At 32.1% G+C, this 24,058-nt stretch overlaps 2 protein-coding genes across 11 annotated transcripts; both read right to left on the bottom strand.

Moving 5' to 3' along the window:
* Window positions 1-86: 86 nt before the first annotated feature.
* LOC110798178 (uncharacterized) lies at window positions 87-10,984 on the bottom strand. Of its 10 annotated transcripts, none has more exons than XM_056830395.1 (20): window positions 10,181-10,239; window positions 9,750-9,832; window positions 8,588-9,653; window positions 8,409-8,492; window positions 6,898-7,083; window positions 6,717-6,812; window positions 6,219-6,336; window positions 6,036-6,131; window positions 5,275-5,856; window positions 4,280-4,432; window positions 3,704-4,189; window positions 2,809-3,452; window positions 2,085-2,264; window positions 1,731-1,955; window positions 1,575-1,633; window positions 1,375-1,490; window positions 1,147-1,287; window positions 830-973; window positions 517-720; window positions 87-438 (listed from the first exon to the last, which is right to left on the bottom strand). In XM_056830395.1, exons 3-20 carry the CDS (start codon window positions 8,629-8,631, stop codon window positions 322-324), a joined length of 3,675 nt encoding a protein of 1,224 aa, XP_056686373.1. In that variant the 5' UTR covers window positions 8,632-9,653; window positions 9,750-9,832; window positions 10,181-10,239; the 3' UTR covers window positions 87-321. The 10 variants fall into 10 exon arrangements, with proteins under 10 accessions (XP_056686373.1, XP_056686376.1, XP_056686377.1 ...); XM_056830398.1 differs by having other exon boundaries at window positions 2,085-2,195; XM_056830399.1 differs by having other exon boundaries at window positions 2,085-2,192.
* Window positions 10,985-11,140: 156 nt separating this feature from the next.
* On the bottom strand, window positions 11,141-23,622 carry LOC110789960 (replication protein A 70 kDa DNA-binding subunit B-like). Its single transcript, XM_056830406.1, has 11 exons — window positions 23,472-23,622; window positions 21,688-21,812; window positions 15,230-15,412; window positions 12,509-12,784; window positions 12,345-12,432; window positions 12,133-12,257; window positions 11,947-12,025; window positions 11,735-11,864; window positions 11,491-11,654; window positions 11,266-11,339; window positions 11,141-11,197 (listed from the first exon to the last, which is right to left on the bottom strand). Exons 5-10 carry the CDS (start codon window positions 12,362-12,364, stop codon window positions 11,273-11,275), a joined length of 585 nt encoding a protein of 194 aa, XP_056686384.1. The 5' UTR covers window positions 12,365-12,432; window positions 12,509-12,784; window positions 15,230-15,412; window positions 21,688-21,812; window positions 23,472-23,622; the 3' UTR covers window positions 11,141-11,197; window positions 11,266-11,272.
* Window positions 23,623-24,058: the final 436 nt, after the last annotated feature.

Below are 24,058 nucleotides of genomic sequence, written 5' to 3'. Positions count from 1 at the left end.
TTCATCTTGATATTCACAGGAATTCAAAAGATTTTCAAACATTTTGAAAAGAACAATCAGTCAAAAGAACATTTACAAACAACCAGTTCAAAAGAACAATTGTTTCTAAACCAATTCACAAACTACTAGTTCAAAAGAACAATCAGCAACATTAAAAGAACACAGATACTATCAAACCATTGTTTCTAAGGAACACTATCAAACCATTGTTTCAAAAGAACAATAACAAACCATTGTTTTAAACCAAACAACAACCAACTCATGCTTGTTTTTAAACAACAACCAACATCCAATATCAAACCATTGTTTCAAAAGTAATGTCTATTCTACTTGATTTGCTTGTTTCAGTGCCAGATATCTCAACTCATGCTTCTCGTTCTGAGCGCTTGATAAGATTTGTGTTGCATAATGTATCCTTAGCTGCCGAATATAGATTTTCTGAAAATAAAATAATAATGTGTTATTTAAATAACATATTTACAAGTTTCGAAAAAAAAAGATTTAGGAACTACTTACATCATCTTCATAGTTTGTAAATCCACAATCCCAATTCGGGTTGCCTTTATATGTCTCCATATGCCGCATTGCATACACCCCGCATTCGACTTTGTTTTCTCGATTTTTCCATGGCATTGAAGGTAATGTGATTTCATATTGCTTGATTTGTGTGTTTTTTAATGGATACCCTTCCAGCTCACAAAACTTCAACCATGTTTCAAACTGCATGGATTATAAAGAACAAAGATCAAAATAAAAAACAACACGAAAATAAAAAAGAACAGAAATACTTAAATATTATTTTGAGATGAAATTGACTCAATAGACTTACAGTGTTTTGGGGATTCTGTTCATATTTGTTCTCAAAAGGTATTCCCTCCGGTAGATCGAGATTGTCAAGAATTTCAACTTTCTTTGTTTTATTGTTTATCACAATGAGGAAGAAATGTGCACCAGAACAGACAGGAAAGAACAACTACAAAAACAGAAAAGAACATCAAGCAAAGAAAAAAGAACATCAACTTAGCCAAAAAAAAAAAACAGGAAAGAACAACTACAAAAACAGAAAAGAACATTAGGCAAAGAAAAAAGAACATCAACTTAGCCAAAAAAAAAAGAACATTTAGCGAAGAAAAAGAACATTTTTACCAGATGGTATCCATTTAGAGATGAAACATTTGCAACTGACATTTCATGCTTAATGGAATCCACAAAATTCTGAAACCTCTTCTGCTCAGTTCCTTGGCTATCTTGTGTCCCACCATATGCGTCGTTTTGTAACAGCATATTCTTCATATAGAAAATAATTTTAAGTATATACTAGTATAAAATAATAAACAAATAAAATAATAAGGTTTTGGATGTTTTAAATCTTACGTAAGGAATTGTCGAAAAGTAGAATTTCATGTTCGACTTTACGCACTGGTCTCGATCATCATTCAACAGTTTTGCAAATGTGTCAATGATATTATTTTCCACCCAAACATCCCCACCTATTGTAAAAAAAAGAAAAGAACAAACTTTAGTACAAAAGGAACACCTATGTGTTGAAAAAGAACAACTGAAATTAATTTTACCTAGGGTTTGCATATTAGCTCTTGTAATTAAGTTCCATTTGTCATAGTACACCAACTCACTGTTTTAAACAATAAAAATGATATCAATATAAGAACACTAAAAATTTTAAAAAAACAAATAGATTGAATTAATTGCAATTGTGTTAAAATACTTACCTAGGATCACCCTCTGCAATTGCATAATCAAGAATGCATTTCAAATCCTTGTCCTCTTGGCTTAGTTTGTCACTAGCCTCAAGTAAATGTGAATACTGAGTTAAAAACGGTGACCGTAACACTATAGGGACATTCTTGATTCTCTTCATTGTGGCAGGGATTTGACTTGTAGTTGGAACATCCTCTTCATCTTTTGTTGTTTTTGTTGGAACATCCTCTTCATCTCTTAAACATTGATAGTGAATAAAATAACAGTCTTAATATATGAAAGAACAGAGTCAAAATCAAAAAGAACAATTCAAAGAAGAAAAAGAACACCAAATCATATCTAATAGAACATAAGAGTGTTCTTACCTCAGATAGACTGATGGAGTTATCACATTACCCTGGGAATCCGCTACAGGAACTTTTGGGGTCTCAAAATCTTGTTCTTCTCGATTAGGGATTGGTGTCCCTTTTTCACTGCTTTTGTTCAAAGCATCATCATTGTTCTTCAAACTCTCAGGTACAGAGAGAAAATATATTTTGAACATTCTAAAAGAACAAAATCATTTATAATAAAAGAACAAACGATCATTTAAAATAAAATACGATTAACATTAATGCATTAAGACAGATAAGAACATAGTGACAGTAGAAAAAGTACCAATGATGTTCATAAAAGAACAATATTTTATTAACAAAAAACAAATAATATAAAAGAATATGCAAAGATAGCAAAAAGAACATTAAGTACAATATAAAAGAACATTAAAGAAACACATGAAAGAGTGATCAAAAGAACAATGATAGTTAAAAAAAAGCACATTAAATTGATATCATTAGAACACAACTTAAATCCATATTAAGGTAAGTACAAAATAGAAGAATCATGTCCACAATTAAAAATCAAAAGAACAACTAAAATAAAAAAGAACAGCAAAGATAGGAAAACGAACATTAAGTACAATATAAAAGAACATGCGATATAGAAGAAAGAATAATGCATCAATAATGAAGGAACATAGTTAAAATTGAAAGAAAAAGTCTCATTTTTTCTATACATGTGTAAGGTGACTGTGTTTAAAAGAACGCATACTCGGTTTTCGGTGGAGACTGCTGTTCTTTTTCTGAATAATCTTCCTTCTCCCCTGAAATCGTTTGAAGGTCACCTTCTGTTAAAGAGTTGTTCATCAAGAGTGCTTGGATCCTCATCTCCTCTTCATAGTCATGTGTAGGGGTAATGTCTGAAATGGACGGTAGTCCAAGCTTCAAAGTCAAATCATTAACCCCATCATTTTCAGAGTCCATAGTGGGAGGTGTGAGAAATGGAGGTAATTCCGGTAGACTTTCCTCTGATAGAGGCTCCTCTGACATAGGTTCCTCTGTTTCTTTTTCCATAACAGTTTCTTTTTTCTTCCCTCTAGTCGCTTTCTTGACTGCATCATCAAATAAAATGGAGAAGTAGTCCGAGCTGAAAAACTCTTTGTCTTGAATCAGAATGGAACCCATCTCCTGTGAATCTTTTCTCTCCTCATTCGATGCATTCTTGACGTTGTCAAACACGGTTGGAAGTTGTGTTTCTGAACACTTGGACCACATCTCTGCCATATTAAATGACATTGTTTCTTTTACATCAACAGTCGTGTCAAAGAACTTCTTCGACAACGACAAGAGGTTGTTGAATTTGTTCATTACACCACTTAATTCAGCTGTGGTCTTCAAGAACTCCTGATGAAACTCCTGATGAAAATAACATAGTAAAAGAACATAAGAAAGACATGGGATAAAATTAAAATGAACAAATAAAGAAAAAGAACATGTTAAAGGATCAAAAGAACTTATTAAAGGATTAAAAGAACATTATATCAGTACTGAATAGAACATTAAAAACAACATAGGGTAAAATGAAAAGAACAAATACATGAAAAAAGAACATCTTACAAGAATAAAAGAATATTAAAAATAAAATCCTGTTTCAATTTTATTTTTACCTCAACTGTCGAGGGTAGTTTGACTTCCTCGGGGTTGGAGTGTGTTTGTTGCTCTGGTATCTCCTGATCTTCACCGAGTTCAGTCACCGGTGAACTTTGATGTGCTTGTTGTTGTTTTTGCTGCTGCTGTTGTTGTTTTTGTTGTAGTGGTGGTGGTACTTCTTCTTGTTCTGTTGGTGGTGGTTGTGGTTGTTCTTGTTCTTGTTCTTCATGTTGTGGTGGTGGTGGTTGTGGTTGTTCTTGTTCTTGTTCTTCTTGTTGTGGTTGTGGTGGTTCTTCTTGTTCTTTTTCCAAAAGAATATCTCTCCTATACTGTATTAGCTCTGGTGGGCTTTCGATTCTGTCAAGAATGATACCATGTCCAAAGCCACACTCATTATCATGCTTAACCCTGCTGCTTATCATTTGTCTTGACCAGCATTTAATGATGGGGAAGCTCCTAGGAGGATATTCTTTTTCAATTTGCACTCGATCAAAATAACACACCTAATTTCAGAAAAAAAAACATATCTTTTTGGTTAGTTAGATGAAAAAAGAACATGAAAGTAAAATGGTAGCTTAATGTTTAAAATATACCATTAAAAATGGTAGCGGACCAGCAAACCATCTGCTTCGGTCCTCATTCCAGTATTTAGCTGCCGTCAAAAGACTGGTATAGGCATAATGACACCAATTCAGATTCCTTACTCGATTCAGATTAACCGTGCTAGCAAGGAATTTGAAGTTTGGCTTTGGAAATAGAAAAACATATAAAAAAAAAACATTAGTCATTATTCTTCATTGAATAATAAAAAAGAACATTTACTCAAAAGAAAGTACATTACAGGAAGTTTACACGAAAAATAATAAGAAAAGAACATTAAAGAAACACATGAAAGAGTCATTAAAAGAACAATGATAGTTCAAAAAAAGAACATTAAATTCAACACAAAAGAACACAACTTAAATCCAAATTAAGGTAAGTACATAACAGAAGAATCATGTCCACATTTAAAAATCAAAGGAACATCCAAAATAAAAAAGAACAGCAAACATAGGCAAAAGAACATTAAGTACAAAGAAAAGAACATTAGAGGAAGATTTAAAGAAAACTTATAAGAAAAGAACATTGAAGAAACACATGAAAGAGTGATCAAAAGAACAATGATAGTTAAAAAAAAGAACATTAAATTCATCACAAAAGAACACAACTTAAATCCATATTAAGGTAAGTACACAACAGAAGAATCATGTCCACAATTAAAAATCAAAAGAACAACAAAAATAAAAAAGAACAGCAGAGATAGGTAAAAGAACATGAAGTACAAAGAAAAGAACATTAGATCAAGATTCAAAGAAAAATTATAAGGAAAGAACATTAAAGAAACACATGAAAGAGATATTAAAACAACAATGATAGTCAAAGAAAAGAACATTAAGTTCAAAAAGAACACAATTTATATCCAAATAAAGATAAGTACGCAACATAAGAATCATGTCTACAACTACAAATTAAAAGAACAAAAATAAAAAAGAACAGTAAAGATAGTTAAAAAAACATTAAGTATAAAGAAAAGAATTTTGAATTATACCGAAATGTTGGTAGTGGATTTGATCATTGTGTTAACAACAACCACGAGGAAAGATCTTTTCCAGTTATCATCAACTTTGGTGGTTTCTTTGATCAATTTTTCTATCATTTTCACCAACTTTGGGCATCCAGATTGCACGTCCCAATATTTCCAAAAATCAGAAAATACTTTCTTCACCGCTGGATCTGTTTCATCTGTCAATTCAATCACCTGGTCTCCTCCAATAGGGATACCATACACAAGGTATATGTCCCCTATTGTAATATGCAAGGAAGATTTTTGTAAATCTAGGGCCCGGGTTGAAGAGTTGAAATGGGAAAGCAACTCGTACGGGAATGGATTTACATTTGGTGGTATGTCAAGGTTTAGAAAAGATCCGAACCCTAACTCTGTGATAGCTTGTTGTTTTGCCCTATTAATAGGTTTATCAGATGAAATTCCCTTCAAAAAGCGCATCAGCATTTGCGCAGTTTGCCTCACGTTCAGTTTGTGCTCATGGGGCTTTTGTTTGGGATCAATCACAGGTTTTTCTTCTTCCTTCACTTCCATTTCTCCATCAGCAATCATTATATCATTACCTCTCTGAAAACAGAAACAAAAGAGAAAAGATAATTACTTAGAGTGTAAAAGAACAGTAAATGTACGAAATAGAACAAAATAAGCAACAATTTTTTGGTTATACCAGAAAAGAACATTAGGTATATTTTAAAAGAACATTAAAGAATAATAAAAGAACATAGATATAGAATGAGTTATTTGACCTTCTTTATGAAAAAGGTAGAGGAAGATATTGACTCTTCTTCCACTTCTTCTTCATCCTTTTCATAATCTTCACGAAGAACAATCTCTTTTCCCTTCTTAACATAAAAAACAAATTATATTATCATATTTTATTCTATAAATGTGTTGAATCCGTTTTCAAAGAAGAATATTTGTAGTTTTACCTTAGAAGTTCCTTTGCGCTTCTTATTCACTGGGGCAGATTTTTTCTTTTCTAGAGCTTCAAATTCCTCATTGACCTCTTTCATCGTCTGAGGGAATTCTTCCTTATATAGCTGTAATCTGTTTAGAAACCAAAAGAACATTAGTTATAAAAAAATAACATTAAATTCAACACAAAAAGAACACCACTTAATTCCAAATTAAGGTAACTACACAACTTAAGAATCATGTCCACAATTAAAAATCAAAAGAACATCAAAAATAATAAAGAACAACAAAGATAGGAAAAAGAACATTACGTACAAAGAAAAGAACATTAGAAGAGTGATTTAAAAGAACAATGATAGCCAAAGAAAAGAACATTAAATTGAACACAAAAGAACCCAACTTAAATCCAAATAAAGGTAAGTACACAACAGAAGAACATTGTCAAAAACATAATAAAAGATTAAAAGAACATTGTCAAAAAATAAAAGAACAATAAAATTTCAAAAAGCTACCTTGTTCTGTTTCGATTTGGAATAGTTTTGACTCTTGTTCCTTTTTTCTTTGTTTCAGGTTGTTCATCAACCTTCTGTGCATCATCTTCTTGTGCACTAATAATCAAAGAAATATTTTTTTAAGAAGAAAATAATGATTATAAATGATATGATATGTAGAACTAAAAAATATAGAATATACCTCGATCGAAAAGTTAACTTTCTCTTTTTTGGTTGGGGTTTTGGATGTTCATCCTCGTTTTCATCTTTCGAGGCATTGGTCTGTGCATTCAGCCTGTCCTCTTGTTCTTTCAGCTGTTTTTGAATGTTTAACAGCATTTGTTTCTGGTCAAGTATTTGCTTCCGTTGTTCTTCAATACTTAACATTCTGAAAAAAGAACAAACATAAAAGAACATTAAGATTTATTTCTAAAAATCATAAAAGAACAGAACAACAAAACCCAAAACAAAAAAAACAAGTGCACCGTTCTTAGGATGAACATGGCTTGTATTTCTTCTCCTTCCCCCCTTTTTTTTATATATATAATATATAATATTTTCTATATATATAATATTTCTCCTTTGAGATTCATAACTTCTAATTTTAGAAACACATTCTTGAGAGAGAAAAAGGAGAGCTTTTGGTTTCTCCCAACAGAGGAGAGATTCTATGAGAGAGAAAGTTCAAAACCAATTTTCTCCTTGTTAATTCTATGAGAGAGATTCTACTAGTTTTTTGGTTTCTCCCAATAGAGGAGAGATTCTATGAGAGAGAAAGTTCAAAACAAATTTTCTCCTTGTTGATGAAGGTGCCTCGGGTGATTAAGGTAAATTTTCTCGTTCTTAATTCTATGTTCTTTTCCTATTTTAATGTTCTTTTCTTATAACTTTGTATTTCGATGGCATCAAAATAGTGTGTTCTTTTTACATATTTAAAGTGTTGTTTTCATATATTTTTTGATGAATAAAATAACAGAATTAAAGCATATTTTTAATCTCAAAAAATAAATTGTATCAAAAGTTTAGTAACAAATATTAAAATTCAACGTCGTGTTATTTTTTTAATTAGAACATATGTTGGCTGGAAAAGAACATTTGAAGAACTTAAAAGAACAAGGAAAAATATAGATGTAGTTTTATATTTGTACTTTTGTCTTTTTATATAAGTGTTCTTTTTGTGTTTTTGCTACTGTTCTTTTTGTGTTTTTTATATAAGTGTTCTTTTTGTGTTTTTGCTAGTGTTCTTTTTATGTTTTTGCTACTGTTCTTTTTTAATTAGAACATAAATTAGTTTGAAAAGAACAATTCCAGCAGTTAAAAGAACAAGAAAAAATATAGATCTAGTTTTAAAGTCCATCAAAAATTCGTCGTTTTATTTACTAGTTTTTTTGTAATTTGGTTGGAAAAGAACAATTTCATCACTTAAAAAGAACAACACACAAATATAGATCTGGTTATAGTTCATCAAAGTTTCGTCGTTCTATTTTTAATTAGAACATAAAACGGTTGAAAAAGAACAAATTAAGAATTAAAAAGAACATCTAACATTTTACGAATTTTACTCCTAAATTGTTACGGAATTTAAATATAAAATGCATAAACTAGAATAATATCGCCATTTTGGTGGTTAGAACACAAATTCAATGTTGAAGAACAATTTAAATTTAAATATAGATCTGGATTTTCAAATTGAAATTGAAACAAACAACTTACTTAGCTTCCGGATTTTCTTCTTCTGGTTTTGAAATTTCTTTGTTCTTCCTTTTCACAAAATCCTTGAGAGGAATCTCATCACTTCTGTTTACAATTGCAAATTTTTAGTATAATTGCCAAAATAATTCGAATTCGAGTTAAAATAAACCAAAATTGGAAGAAGAAAAAAACCAACTTACTCAGCAGAAGCTTTTGGTTCGTCTGATTTTTTCGTTCTACCCATTTTTTTGTAGAAATTGAGTTTGAATTGAGTTAGAAAAGCAGTTGAGAGTAGGAGGGAAGTTGATTAGTTTTTTGGGGAAATCGGTTTTGAGAATTGCATGTAAGAGTGTACTTTGCAATTTGGGTATTTATACCACTGCTTTTAAGAGGAGAGATAAATAACCGTTCCTTTTTGAATTTTATATTTTAAAACATAACTGCTTTTAATATTTTTACTTTTGTCTTTTTATATTAGTGTTCTTTATGTTTTTTTGTTATTGTTCTTTTAGTATACTTCTTAATGTTCTTTTCTGATTTATTTTCACTGTTCTTTTCTTTTTTTTTGTTGTTTTAGTGTTTTAGTGTTTTTGCGTTTTATTGTTTAATTTTTGCGTTTTTGGACAGGTGCACCAAGAGCACCGTGCACACCCCTGCACAATCTGAGCGTTGGTGACGCACTAGTTGCTATTTCATGAACTATTTTGGACTCCGGGCTCAAGGGTCAATTTTGTGTTGGGCTGGACTCAATCAGGTTATGTCCTTGATGAATTTATTCCAAGTTTAGAGGTGAAATCTTGATTCACGAACATGTTGTTCGGTTCGTGGTTTCGTTCGGGTTAATTTTTCATTGGATCTATTTTGAATTAGGTTATGATAGAAAACAAATCAATTATGTTATAACTATTTTTAAGGGTACTAGTGAGGAGCACGTGCGATGCACGTGGGAGTTTGATACTGAAATTTGTTTGTACGCAAAATATTAGTAAGGTATTTACATATATTTCGTTACTGTTATGTTCAACAAAAGTATTCGATTGTCTAATTACATAGAGTTTAGTTTTGTTCGCATCCAAAAGTGGGACTTCTGTCTTAGCTAATAATTACATACATATTCAAAAGAGGTTATTTAAATTTGTACATAGAAGCTTGGTGGATCCGTACATAGTCAAAAGTTAATATATATATACTTGGCATTGAAGTGGTGTGTCGAGCAATGTTTACAAAATCTTGTGGAGTTCCACTTCAAGCATTCTTTTAAGCATTCTACATAATTAAGAGTGATAAATTAGAAAATCTTCTGAAATAGTTGTGATTAGATGGAAGAATAAAGAGACATAGAGGAATAGGAGTATGACGTACCATTATTAGTGAGGCCATATGTACTTTGAACAAAAAGGCGCACTATCTCGACTGTCTAAGTCCATTTGATTCATAAGTTTCCTCTGAACGATGCAAACGTAATAATAAGGTTAGAAAACTGCACCTTCATTAATCATTAAATTATTCAAAATGTATTAAAATTAAAATGTTATTAATTAATTCAAAAGAAAAAGTCAAAGCAAGATTATTTAGTATTCCAAAAGTGTCTTTGTTAACACTATATTTAATCCAATTATTTGAATTACAATTGAAAAATTTTAAAGGCAATACATTGATATAACTTGAAGTTTTCTCTCTAATTCCATCTTTTATACATTTTTTTAAAAAAAAAATAGCAAATAAAGGATTTGAACCACATATCCATGAACAATGTATGCAAAAACTAAATAATGTGAATGGCGAGACCTAACCTTAATCCTTCAAGTTACCCATTTGTTAATGTTCGTCTCTTCCCATGTTCCAGCCTAAAACATGGATAGGAAACAGGAGTTTGCAAAATTCAACAAGCAATATTCAACAAACTCAGAGTATCTATGATGCTAATGCAGTTAACAACGACTGACAACAAATCTCTGTGTTTCTAGGATGGGATTATGTCTGAACCAGAAAGAACAACAAGATTATATATTTATACAAAAGTTACATCAAGTTAATAGCTCTTGAGAAGCTATAATCTTAAGATACTTCTCAACAACTCGATTATTTGAAGAGTATCTCCAAGTGTATATCAACTTGAGGCCAAGAACGAAGTAATAAATTGATAATTGTTGAATATGCTCATGCAGTAATGCATTCTTGCACGATGTAGCCTTGTAGGTTAATTTTGGGCCGGAAACATTGTGGAAGTAGCCAATATCTGCGAGTGGGCTGATATCAAAAAACCTAGAAGCTACCCATATTGTGGACTGAGTTTAATTTATTGGAATAAACTGTCGAATAAACTGTCGAGTAACTTAATTTATTGGAATAAACTGTCGAGTAACTTATTAACTTTTTTTTAATTGAAAAAGTAAGAAATATATTAATATAATAATTACATATTATCTAATATACAGGGGCATAAATAAGCTCCTAAAGAAGAAGCGTTAGTTGAACTTTAAGGTTTGTGCATTTTGTATTTAATTCTCTGCCTTATATATCTCTTATGTATTTCTAACTTTGCAAAATCTGTATAATGTAGAAAGTGAAGAAGAGTGTACCTAAGTGCTTGTGTTGTCTTTTATCTGTTGTTGGTGAACACTGTTTTCATTAGCTTCTTGTTTGAGAGGGGTCTTTTTTTGTGCATCCTCTGCGTGGTCTTGTTGCAGCTTGTCCAAAGCCTTTGTGATGATGTATTGATTTTCGTTGTTTCTGTTTGGCTTCAGTTGGAAGTAGTATTTTTTAGTGGATGAGCATATTCCCAGAGCAGCTGTATCAATCTTATCATTCTGTATTTGAGTTAGAGTTAGTGCCTGAATTTAATGTAAGAATTAATAAAAATAGTGATATTTATTACCTTATCACTAAATTGCATGAGCTTTTGAGGGTCCAGTGCAAAAATTTCTTCTGCAATCTTTCCAAAGATAGTTGCTGAAATGGTACCAGTTGGGTCTTTGAGTTCTATGTTAAAGCGACATCTATGGATATACCCACAAAGATTTTGTAGTTTCAGTAAATAGTCACAAGTAACTAAAATTCAAGGTTTTATTAAAATAATATGAACGCTTAATTATATGTATACCTTGCTTCTACAATACGCTCTTGTCCCGAGCAGTTTCTGCAGTTAAATGTCTGGCCGTGGTCCGCATGTATTTCCCTCCAACATGTGTTGCAACCAGTGTACCAGAACTTTTGGTTGAAATCTGTTACTGTAGCATGTGCTTTAATCCAAAATGATGATGTATTCTGTACACATTTTAGTTTAAAAAGGTTACTTTTGTTATTGAAATGTTGTAAGTTGTGTTCATTTTGTGACTTTCTTTTACCTTTGCAGCGGTTATAAGTGAATTGACTGGTATGATGTCATCTGCAGTAGGTTCTTTCATTGATGGTGCAAGAGGAGCTTCAGAATTCTTGTTAATCAGAACTTGTATTTTGTCTTCATTTTGTAGTAACCTGTGTAGTCTTGTGTCAGTTTTTGGAATAGGTAAAAATAGGTAAAAAATGTATATTATAGTGCATAGAGTTATTTTATTACCACTCTTGTAGAGCTTCACTTTCTGGAGTGCTGATGTTTATAAGAAAAGTGCTTGAAGATCTTGTCGCTAAAGATGTGCCTTAAAAATATGAAGAAATATGTAATATGTTAATTATAGTTGCTATTTTAAAAAGTATAACACAAATTTTAATACATACAAGTATAAGGGGAATAACATGATTTTACCATGATAAGAAACGACTTTCAAACGCATCCCTATGATGATTGGTTTTGTTTGGATCATCTGAGCGATCTTTTGTCCTTCTTTAGAGGCGAAATCATCCCATAATGTCAGCATTATTGGCTTCAATCTGGGGAAAATCAAGAAGAACAGGACATTAGGTAGTTTGATTATAATAAAAGTGTAGATACATTTTGTCGTAGTATATGTTACTTACTCTTGATCAATTATAAGCATTTCTTGGAATGTTGTTCCAGAGTGAAGCGTTTTGACATGAAATACAACAATCGCTGCTGCTAAAACATCTGAGAGAAAATAGGAAGTTACTGATATGCAATTGTATATATTTTGACAAATGCATGTGTTTGGAATTTTTCTTACCAACTTGGAATGTGGAATCCTTATTTTTTCAAGCTCGTTGAGTGGCACGAGGTTAAAAGGAGCTGGGATGTTTTTATCCTCTGTTTCGTTGTCTGGAACCTCGCTTACAGGAGTTTTTGTGCTGATTATCCACTGATATTTGTGGTTCACAATGCGATGTTTTTCAGCAATGGGTTTAACTACTGCGTTTGAAATGTAGTACTGGCCAAGGACATCTAGTGTTCTTTCAAATGAAGCAATGTCGCGACCAAAAATAGTTGCTTGAACATGTGTTTCCTGCAAACCATGCATACTATTATTAGGGTAATTCAAATGATATAAACAGTTAGCTTAACGGAAGAATCAGAGTCTCATACATATGCAAGAAATCACAATGAATGAAAATTTTAAAATAGCACAGTATGGACACTACTCCTATGCATTCTGCACATATGACCTCTCTTTATTTTTCTTAAAAAAACTAAACTCTTGTAAGTCTTACCAACTGATTTGTTCCATACGTGCACAAGAAATCACAATGAATAAAATTTTTAAAAATAGTATGGATATTACTCCTATGCATTCTACATATATAAACTCTCTTTATTTCTTTCCAACTGATTACGTATGCTACACACATATACTAAAGCCTTGTAAGTCTTACCAATAACTTAAAGAATGGAATGAGTTAACTCATGGGTTACCTGATTTAGCAGTTCCAAAATCTTCTTACAACCAACTACACTATAGTAGTAAATAAGAATTGACTTTAACTTCTTACAACCAACTACACTATAACTTTCTTTTAATGTAAAAGAGGAGACTGTGGAGTTGCGAGAGAAAGAGGTGGAAAGCAGAGGTATGAGATGATTAGTGTAAAATAGAGGTATGAGATGATTGAGTCGAAGAAGAGGCAGGTTCTAGAGAATAGGAAAGCGTCGGAAGGGTTAAGAAAGAAGTTTGCCGAGGTCGAGGCGAAGGAAATTGAGGAGCGGTACAGAGTGTTAGAGATGAGAGAGAAGCAATTTGTGGCTTGTTGCAATGTGGATGAGGTGTTTCAGTTGAGGGAGAAGGAAATGATGGAGCGGGAAGAAGGGATGAAGGAAAGGCGAATTCAAGAGCAGTTTCAGGAGTTGAAAGAGAGGGAGAGGAAAGTGGATGAGGGGTTTTTGGCTTGTTGGAAGGAATTGGAGTTGAAGAAGGATGAATTGACAGTAAATGAATTGAGTGAAGGTCTCTGGTTGTTGTAATCGAAAGAGAAAGAGTTGAATGTGCGTCGAGAAAAGCTGGAGTCGACAGAAAAAGATGTTGATTAGTGTTTGTTGGCAATGACCTTGAAAGAAGAGGAATTGAGTGAAAGTGCTCGAGAATTGAATTTGAAACAGAAGCAAATCGATGAGAGTCGGAAAGAGGTGGAGTTGATGGAGAGGGAAGTTGATGGTAGGTGTAGAGTAGTAGAATCGAAAGAAAAAGAAATGAATGGTCGTCTTTATAGATTGGATTTGAAAGAGAAACAACTCAATGAGAGTTATGTGAGGCTGGAGTTGGCACAGAATGGTATTGATGAATGTCTCTTGGCAGAAAACTTAAAAGAAAAGAAAATGAATGAAAGTGTCTGAACATTGGAGTTAAAAGAAAAGGTAATTGATAAGATTCTTAAAGAGAATGATTTAATGAAGGGAGTTGATGAACTTTGTCTAGCAGTAGGAAAAAAAAGAAAAGGAATTGAATTACAGGTTTGCAGAATTGGATTTCAGGGAGCAGCAAGTTGATGTGTACCACGAGATTTAGGAATGCAAAGAGAAGCACATTGATAAGTGTTACCGGAATTTGGAGTTGAAAGAGGAGCATATTTATGAACGTTCCCAAAGTTTGAAGTTGAAAGAGAAGCACATTCATAAGCGTTCCCGAAATTTGGAGTTGAAAGAGAAATGACCTGATGAGCGTTTCCAAAGTTTGGAGTTGAAAGAGAAGCACATTCTTAAGTGTTACCAATGTTTGAAGTTCAAGGATAAACCGATGAAGATTGAGTTGCAAGAGAAGACACTGAATGAGAGCCTCCAAGTTCTTGAACTAAAATAGAAGCATATCGATAAATGTTATCAAAGACTGGAGTTGAAGAAAAAAAAGACCAATGAGCAGTGTAGGGTAGTTGAGTTGAAAAAAAAATCAACTGAATGAGGCACTTCAAGCTGTTGAACCAGTAAAAAAACAATTAACAGAGGAATACAGAGACTTAGAACTGAAGAGGAAAATAAACTACTGCTGTGAAGACATGGAGGTGAAAGAGACACATATAAGATGTTGTTACAGATCACTGGATTTGAGAAAACAGGAAAATAATGAGTTTCACGAAGTGCATATGAAGATAGACAAATCAGTGAGATTTTTAGATCCACGGAGCCAAAAGACAAGAAATGGATTTGAGAGAACCAGAGTGCATATGAAGATAAACAAATCAGTGAGACTTTTAGATCCATGTAGCCAAAAGACAAGAAATGGATTTGAGAGAACCAGAGTGCATATGAAGATAAACAAATCAGTGAGACTTTTAGATCCAAGTAGCCAAAAGAGAAGAAAATGTTTCAGATGAAGGAGGGGGTAGAGTTCAAAGAGAAATAATCAATTGGCACTATGCATGAGAATAATTAAAAGTGCAAATTAAAACAATACTTCCACGTCTATGATTGAGTATCTGATACTATAAAACCATAACACGAAAAGGAGAATATATTTATGTACCTGCCCATCAATGAGGATTAACCTTTGGTATTTATGGGTAGCATTGAAAGATGGTCGTTCATACGACTTTTCTATAACTCGTACTTTGACAGTCCAATTTTTTGTTTGAGGAGTAACGTTGTTAATATAGGTACATCGGCGTGACATGTTTTGATGGTCTTGTGACAATATAGACATAAGTTACTGGTAAAGATAAAAAAAAATAAGTGAATTGATGTTAATATCAAGAGGATAATAAGGACCACATCAGTCAAACTTAAATATTAAGTACACATAAATGTCAAAAGAAAAAATGAAGTACTATACATACTGAATTATATATCAAGCGGAGTAATTCATACATATGCAATATTAAACTAAGCAATTTTTGCAAGTGTTAATATTTCTTTGTACACAACGTTTCTTGTGCAGCCATTGTTAGAGTTCTCTTCATTTGGAATAGAAAGAACTTTGATGTTATCGGAGGTTTTGACCCGAGATAGAGCTACATATAATTGTCCATGCGAAAAAACTGGTTGGGGAAGATAAATACCGGCGTAATCTAATGTTTGTCCTTGTGCCTTATTTATAGTCATTGCAAAGCATAACCTAATAGGGAATTGTTTTCTTGTAAAAGGAATAGCATATTTGTCATTCTCACTTGGTTTTAGAGGAATTCTTGGAAGAAAAACTTTTTTCCCACGTTGAGGCCCAATTGCTATTTCAGCATCGATCACATTTTTCGAGAATTGGCGACAAATCAAGCGTGTACCGTTACATAAGCCATCTGAAGGATCAATATTTCTTAGCAGCATCATTGGGCAGTTTTGTTTTAAGGTTAGTATGTAAGGGGGAAGTCCATTTGGAGTTAAACTATTTAAAAAATCTTCATGATTTCCTTGTTCATTTGAATCTATTATTTCATCAAAACTATGATATTTAAATGACTCTCCTTGAAATCTATTAATGAGCAAATCATTTATGTGGTCAACTTCGTTATTTTTCGGGGTTAGTATAGCTCGATTAATTAATAGTTCGGGAGAAGAGGCAAGCTTTTCTAAATTTGGAAATACATGTTCAATCAAGTGATTTAAAGAGGTTATTTCATATTTATAGGGAACTACCATAGAAGAAGGAAATTTTATTATGTCATCATAGATAGGTTTTTCTTCACCATTACCAATCTTTAATAAATACTCACTGAAAGAGGGGTCTAATATAGCTCTCATATTTTCTGTTAGGCTTATTTTTTGTAGGGTGTGCCATATTTTAGATCTAACTAAGCTTGCTTCTATTAGTTCTTCTTTTGATGCTTTAGGTATTACTGGAAGTACTTGACGGAAGTCGCCACCAAATATTACGACTTTCCCTCCAAAAGGATGAGGGGAATAATTTATGTCTTGTAATACTTGATCTAGAGTTTCTATTGTTTTATTTGTTGCCATTGTAGCCTCATCCCATATGATGACTTTTGCAGCACGTAATAATTTTCCAAGTCCTTTTTGTTTGCTTATGTTGCAAGAACTGTTTTCATCTATATTGATTGGTATTTTGAATCTAGAGTGTGCTGTTCTAGCAAACGGAAGATTAGATGCCGCCACTCCAGAAGTTGCGGTAGGCAGGGCTATTAAACCTTTTGATCTCACAGCAGCAAGAATTGCTACATACAAATATGTTTTCCCAGTTCCACTGGGGGCATCTATGAAAAAAGCACCCAGTGTGTTTAAAAATATATGTTTAGTTATGATATCAAATGCTTGTTTTTGTTCTTTATTAAGTTTAGTTATCGTTAAGAGTTCCTCTTCTGGTACATTTATATGTAGTTCATCTTCTATTTCTTTACACAATTCTTCTTCGTTATAAATGTTGATGTCATGATCTATAAATTTATAGTTTGATAATTCTTTCCCCATAGATTCTAATATATAACTTATATTTTGGAGCACTTTGTGTCTTATTTGATCTTTTGTAAAGGCTTTTGTATGTTGGTAATCCTCGCTCATTGCGTTTTCATACTTTTCCCATAGCTCTTTTGGATTCTTTGGACTGCAATGAACAAGTATAGTTGCAAATAGTCTTCTTAAACTACAAGACATTCTATACATTGTGGCTTCTTGTAAACATAAATCTAAGCTATTATCAGAATCGAGCAATCCATGCATTAATGCGGCCTCACGAAACGTATTAGCCTTTTCATTATTTAAAGTCTTGAGATCATCAAAGGATGTAGATGTTCCAAAATGATTAAGTAGTATACGTAAATAATATCTTTCCCTTTCATTGGGATTGGCTGTAACTACACGACCAATAACCTTTTTAGTCTTTTTTTACTTCTTTTGTTCCAAGTTTTAGATTGTGAGTTCCAAACAAACTCTTCTGGGAATTCTTTGTAAAGTAAGTTTTTAGGATTTCTTTTCATTTTGTTCACGTAAAAATATTGAGTGAACATCGTTTCTTTGGATGAATCATTTTCTACTATGATGTTTAAATTGTCAGTATTTCGAAATGTCACAAGTTGTTTTCCTTCCAAGTGCAATTGTAAACTTTGTACGGATGGATATATCTCATGCAAAGCGAATTTATAAATTCTCCACATTGCTTCCGGGGGGGGGGGGGGGGGGGGGGGAACCCATCTACCAGATTGATATTGCTCAATATCGTCTATTTCATTTTTAGTTTCATTAGAATATACATGAAAAGCGACACGATCATGGCCTTTATATATGTACTTGTATAAATACTTAACTGCCTCAACAGTTGAACAAATTTTAACATTAATGTGACAATCAAACTTTACAAGCAAATATGGATTATATGGTACAACCCACCTATTATCTAGGACTTGACCTCTTACTTTAACTTGTTTTCCATCATCTCTTCTTCTATATACTGCATATGATTTTTTTACCATGAACAGTAGAAGAGCAAAAGGATTTTGGGTAATTATTTTTACACTTTCCATCTTTATTCATACAAGCATTAGATGGATTCAATCTTCCACAAGGGCCATGCATCATGTGTTTCACCACGGCAGCATATAAGTGAGGATTTTCATTTTGATCAGGAAGTTCAGCACAAACAAATTTGTCATAAAATTCAGCAGAAGTCATTTTGTGGCCTGGTTTTAAAATGATAAGAAAATGAGCATGTGGCAGGCCTCTTTTTTGGAATTCAATTACATATGTATAGGCTGCAACAGGGCCAAAAAATTGATTTTTAAACAACAAATGCTTTAGTTCTTCTAATTTTGCTTTAAAAATCCGTGCAACCAAGTCTGGCCTATTTTGTACTTCATCATTAAAACGTAGTTCTTGTTTGATTTCTTGCCAATTTGGATTGCATGTCATTGTTATGAATATATCTGGTTTCCCAAATAGTTGGACTAAAGTCATTGAATCTATGTAACGTTTTCTCATGTCTCTTGACCCTCCGATGGAGGAAGAAGGTAGAACTATTCGTTTTCCTATGTTAGACGCTTTTTTTTCTCCCATTGCAACACTATCAACAATTCCTTGATAAATTTCAGCTCGGATTTCATTCTGGTTATTTCGGAAAAAATCTAATCTTGATGATTCAAGTTTAATGTACATGTCAACAACATATTGTTGGAGTAGGCGCCCAGCATGCAGCAAAATAGATATTAAACGGTTTCTTATTTGTAATTTATAGCAATAATACTCTCTACAGGACACCATATTTCGTTTTCCACGTCCTTTCTTGGATACTGAAATGTTTAATTAATAGTTATGAATTAATTATAAGGTAGAAAAAGGATATATATTTATAAGGATATATATATATATATATATATATATATATATATATATACACACAGAAAGAAAGACTTGTGTTGTTTAAAATGACTTACATGTCTCTTCTTTTTGTAGAAGTTCAGATGGTGTGGCACATTGGTCTACATTAATAAAATCATCGACGTTGGATTGTGTTTGCATTTTATCTTTTTCAATCTTTTTAATTCCTTGACGCCATCCCATTTCTCCGTAAGGAAATAGTAAAGGATATTGTAAAGGGTCATAGCAACCATAATAATATTGGACCTTACAACTATGGCCTGCATGACTATAAACAACAATATTTCTCTCCCTTTCCTCTTCTGGATCATTACTTTCGATCCATATTCCAGCCACTTGCGACATTGTGGGTAGATTGTAAACACGTTGATCTAAATCATTATGTGTTTTTATAATAATGTGGTGATTTTCTAAATCTGGAACATTTTGCAGTCTTCTAAAAAAATTTCCATATGGATTCACCTTCAAGATATCTATAAGCAAGCTTGTTATTTCTGGAGTTAAGTGTTTTGAGTTGTTTATTCGATTCTCGACTTCATGTTCAGGATCATAAAAATAAAGTTGTAAATACTTTGGATTTTCATCTTCTGGAAATAGTTCGTTTATATAATGATAAACTTGGCCCTGTACTTTAAAAGTATATATGCCCTTATTTCTTTTGCATAAATCTTTATCATATCGAACACCGAAAGACGTAAAAGCAAATGAGTTATTGAAGGTGCGAATATATTTTAAAAACAACATAGATTCACTTGTTTTTGATGTGTACAATTGATAGAGATCATATGGAGGGTCATTCCTAGCCAATGCAATCTTACCATCAGAACAACAAAACCCTTTTGGTTCACGATGGAATTTCGTTGCACCACAATGATTACATTGTTTTGGCTGACGCATAACATATGCCTCAGTTGGAATGGAATATTCATCTGTGTATGTATCGCCTTGTTTTGTCTTAGACTTTTTCAAGCATGTGCATGTTTTTTTCCTTTTGTTTTGATTAAGTATATTACTGGCTTTATGTGGTGAGGTGTTTGAAGTTGAACCTGCCAAATATAGAATTTTAAAATTTCTTCCCTGTGAAATATTATAAGTAAAAGGACTTATAGTAGAATATTAATTAAACTAACCTGCCTCAAAGATGCCGAAAAATGTCACTTGAGTCTTTCCTTTAGTTTTTTCAATTTCAACTATATCTTCACGTCTTAATGTTTTAGGTTGGTCTATATTATAGACGCTTTTTTTAGCACTGATTATTTGAGCGTCATTTTCGTTCTCATCATTTATAATAATTTGGTTTTTCAATTTTTTCTTGTTATGATAAGCTTCTCGTCGTCTTTTTCTAATTTCCACTTTTCTTTCCTCAGATAAATCGGCATACCATTTTCTCTTATATTCATTTAATTTTAATCTTTTCTCTAAATGAGTCGCCATACCTAATTCCTTTGTTGGATGGGAAGAGATAGTTCGGAGGTGAAGTTCTATGTGTGTATGTCTACTACATAATAAGAACAAGTAGTAAGTAGAAATCAAAAAATTTATTATCACGTATATATTTAAAATAATGGCACAGTTTGATGTTTTGTTGTTCCACTTCTCAAAACTCACAATATTTATTTATTAATAAAGAACACTTTAAGATGAGACTTCTAGATTGACTCCTTATTCAAGCTTAACTAGCATTTTGACTCGTGCAATGCACGGGAGCATTTTGTAAAGTTTTATAAGAATTTACATAGTTACGTTACTCGACATACAATAACTTAGATATTATGAAATTTTAGATTATTTATGTGTATTCGTAATTTTTTGTTTAATGTAAGTTATAAATAAATAAAATCACATTTTGTATGTGTTAAGGTTATTACTAAGTTAATCTAACAAAATTTAGTGAGAACAATCAAAGGTGATGAAAATGTAGCATATAATATAATGTCTATAAAAACAAACGGCTATTAAAATAATTATAATAAATTGACGAAAATTGATATTTAGCCATATAAAAAAAAAGAATAGACACATAAAGTAAACACACATTACCTCTGAAAATGTGTGATTATATATAGTTAATTGTACAAGTGATGTAACGAAAATGGTACGTGGATAGTCAATTTATTTTTAAGGAGTGCATTGAAGATGAGAAGTTGATGGCTCATCCTGGCAAGATGTTTAGCTTCTTATGCCTTCTATTTAGTAAGAACTAATGTTTATTAATGTTATTGTTATGAAATATTAATAACAATTTAACTTAGCTCATTAAATTATGATTATTTATTTGTATGAATGTCTTTTAGTTTTTTCAGGTTTTTTTTTTTTGAGGGGAAGTCTTTTGAGTTTTCCCTCTTTAAACACGAGGACATGTACATTAATGATGATGTATTTGATTTTTGTCTCTTTTTTTTAATAGAAGATTGTGATGTGAAGACACATGTCACATTATAACATATGATTACATATCACATTCTAACCTATGGTTTCATTTTTTAAATACTAGGTATAGATAACCTTGGAAAACCATTAAATCTCAAATAAATAAAGCAAAGTATTATATAACCAACAATAAAAATAATGAGTAAAACTGAAATAAACTACTTAACACAAAACTTTGATTTATTAAACAAGCTGGAAATTAAATTAAAACTCCAAGAATGTGAAACAACTTGATACCAGTTATTTTCAGGACTTGTAACACCAATGATAAGATCTTTATACAAATATGAGCCCACAAGCCTCGATCTTAAAAGCTTGTCGTTTTCACCTCTTCCGTGTATTTTGTGACCTACATACATGCACTTATAATAGAAAATCTGTTAGTAAACATCATTTTTTTAGGGAGAAATAAAAAAATAATTTTAGGAAATTCGAATAATGTGGACAAAACAACATATATAATTTTGGATTTTGGATCAAAAAATATAACTCCAGATAATTTGGTTGTTTTTTAAATGGGAGGATTAGGGTGAGTTTTATGGTGAACCAATTGTCTTTTCTTTTGAATGGTCTTTCACAAATGGCTTAGGAAGGTTAAGAAATCTATCACCGTTGATTGATTGATGGTGTCATTGTAGTTTATGCAGTTTAGGTTTCTACTTCGGTCAATCAACATAAGCATTTTAGGTCAATCAATAGAAAGAAGGTCAATAAACAGACCATCAGAGATTTTATTTTATTTTTATAAAAAAGGTCCAACCTTGTTCGTAGGAAATAACTCTTAAAGTGTTATTATACAAAGAAAATCATAGACACCCTAATTTCTCCTATAACACACAAACGGACACTATAACACTCAGTAAAATGATCTACAAATCAAAGAATAAACCATCACTTTCAATACAATTGAATTGAATCATCACATAAAAATATGCAATGAAAAGTATCCAACATCATTCAATGAATCAAGGGTTTTTCACTGTAATTCACAATTTCCTAGCAATATGAGAAGCCTTCTTTTAGTACTATGTCCTCCATTCCTTTACTTATATTTCTGATTTCTGTTAAGTGCATTGAATGTTTTTTCCATTTGTAATATGTTCCTGTTTTACAATTAATTCCCAACCTGAGTACCTAGGTGCTAGGCTTCCGACCCCCTATATAATTCATCAAGAAATAATAAAAGTCACGTAGGCATACAGTGAACCTTTACTTATTTAGCGTGATGAAGATTAAGAGATGGGATGGTTCCTAGCTTCCTATAGCTTTTTTATCCAACAACAAGCCTGTTTTTTGCCTGTTAATCACTCTCTTTTTTCCCTTAGCTCTCCATTCCTTACATCTTAGTATCTTACATCACAAACTTTTAGTCTCCACTGGCCAGTCCACAGTGCTGGGAATTGCACAAACAATAATCCAACTTATTTTCTAGAGAAAAAAAATAAAGGGTCTAGACTTCATTAATTCTCAAAAAATCACAGACAAAAAAACACAAGTATAATTCAGACAAGAATGAGCTTTTCTACATTGCAGGAGTTGGATTGCTGCAACTTGGTCATCACCAATGACAATCAAAATCAAAATTCCTAAACCCCAGAAATTCCAACAAGAAACGGACTTCCTTCCCTTTCCACCTCAAACAAACCCAATTCCTCACCCACTGCAAACTTGACAATATTTCACACCCGGTTCCAAATCATATTAAAAATTCTACAGATTGCAAAAAAGAAACAATCTAAATCGTATTCTTAACATGCACATACATATCAAATTAAGACCAACAAAAAACAAAGGAATTAAATTATTAACACTTAAAGTTATACTCTTTTCAGTTTCGTATCAATCTCATTAATTAAAACTCAAAATTTAGACCAATTTCAAATGAATAAACACATGCATGTTAAGATCTGAATGAAATTAAGGTGGAAACACTTACCTCTGTTTACGAATCCAAAACAAATGAATGAATGATTGAACAAAATATGGAAGACATCAAATTTCATTAACAAAAGTACAATTACCTTTCTTGAGTTTTCTTGATGGCTGCGTTTTTTTATGGGGCTTGAGTTTGTCTTGATGGCTGCGATTTTGATGGAGCTTGAGTTTGTAGAGAAGTTGAAGGGGTTATGCGGAGAGAACGGAGCACAATCTTACTGAGTTTCTAGAGTATACTAAATATAAAGAGGTAGGATGTAATTATTGAAAGAAAAAAGGGCAATTTGGGGAAAAAAATTACGACAAAACTAAACATCATATTCGGCTTTTTATAGAGGTAGGATATGCGGTTCGATTTGGTGCGATTTGATATATAATCCAAACTAAACCGTATAACAATAGTTTAGTACGGTTTGGTTTGCGATTTTGCTATATTAATTGTTCGGCGTCACTTTTCTTTAAAAAAATTGTTTATAGTATATGCATTACTAAATACGGAGTACCTAATAAAGTACACTTGAAATTCTCAATATATTAAAAAGACACTTGAAATTCTTAATCTATAACACCCTTAGACCACTCCCATCAATGGGGAAAAAAAACTCCTCACCGCTATTGAAGGAAATAATGCCCTTGGTCCAAGTATGAATATAATATTAAGTCTAATAAATGC

This window comes from Spinacia oleracea, chromosome 5 (assembly GCF_020520425.1).
Source record: "Spinacia oleracea cultivar Varoflay chromosome 5, BTI_SOV_V1, whole genome shotgun sequence".
Taxonomy (NCBI): Eukaryota; Viridiplantae; Streptophyta; class Magnoliopsida; order Caryophyllales; family Amaranthaceae; genus Spinacia; species Spinacia oleracea.
The sequence above is the reverse complement of the archived record's forward strand: the minus strand, read 5'-3'. Positions and strand labels throughout refer to the sequence as shown.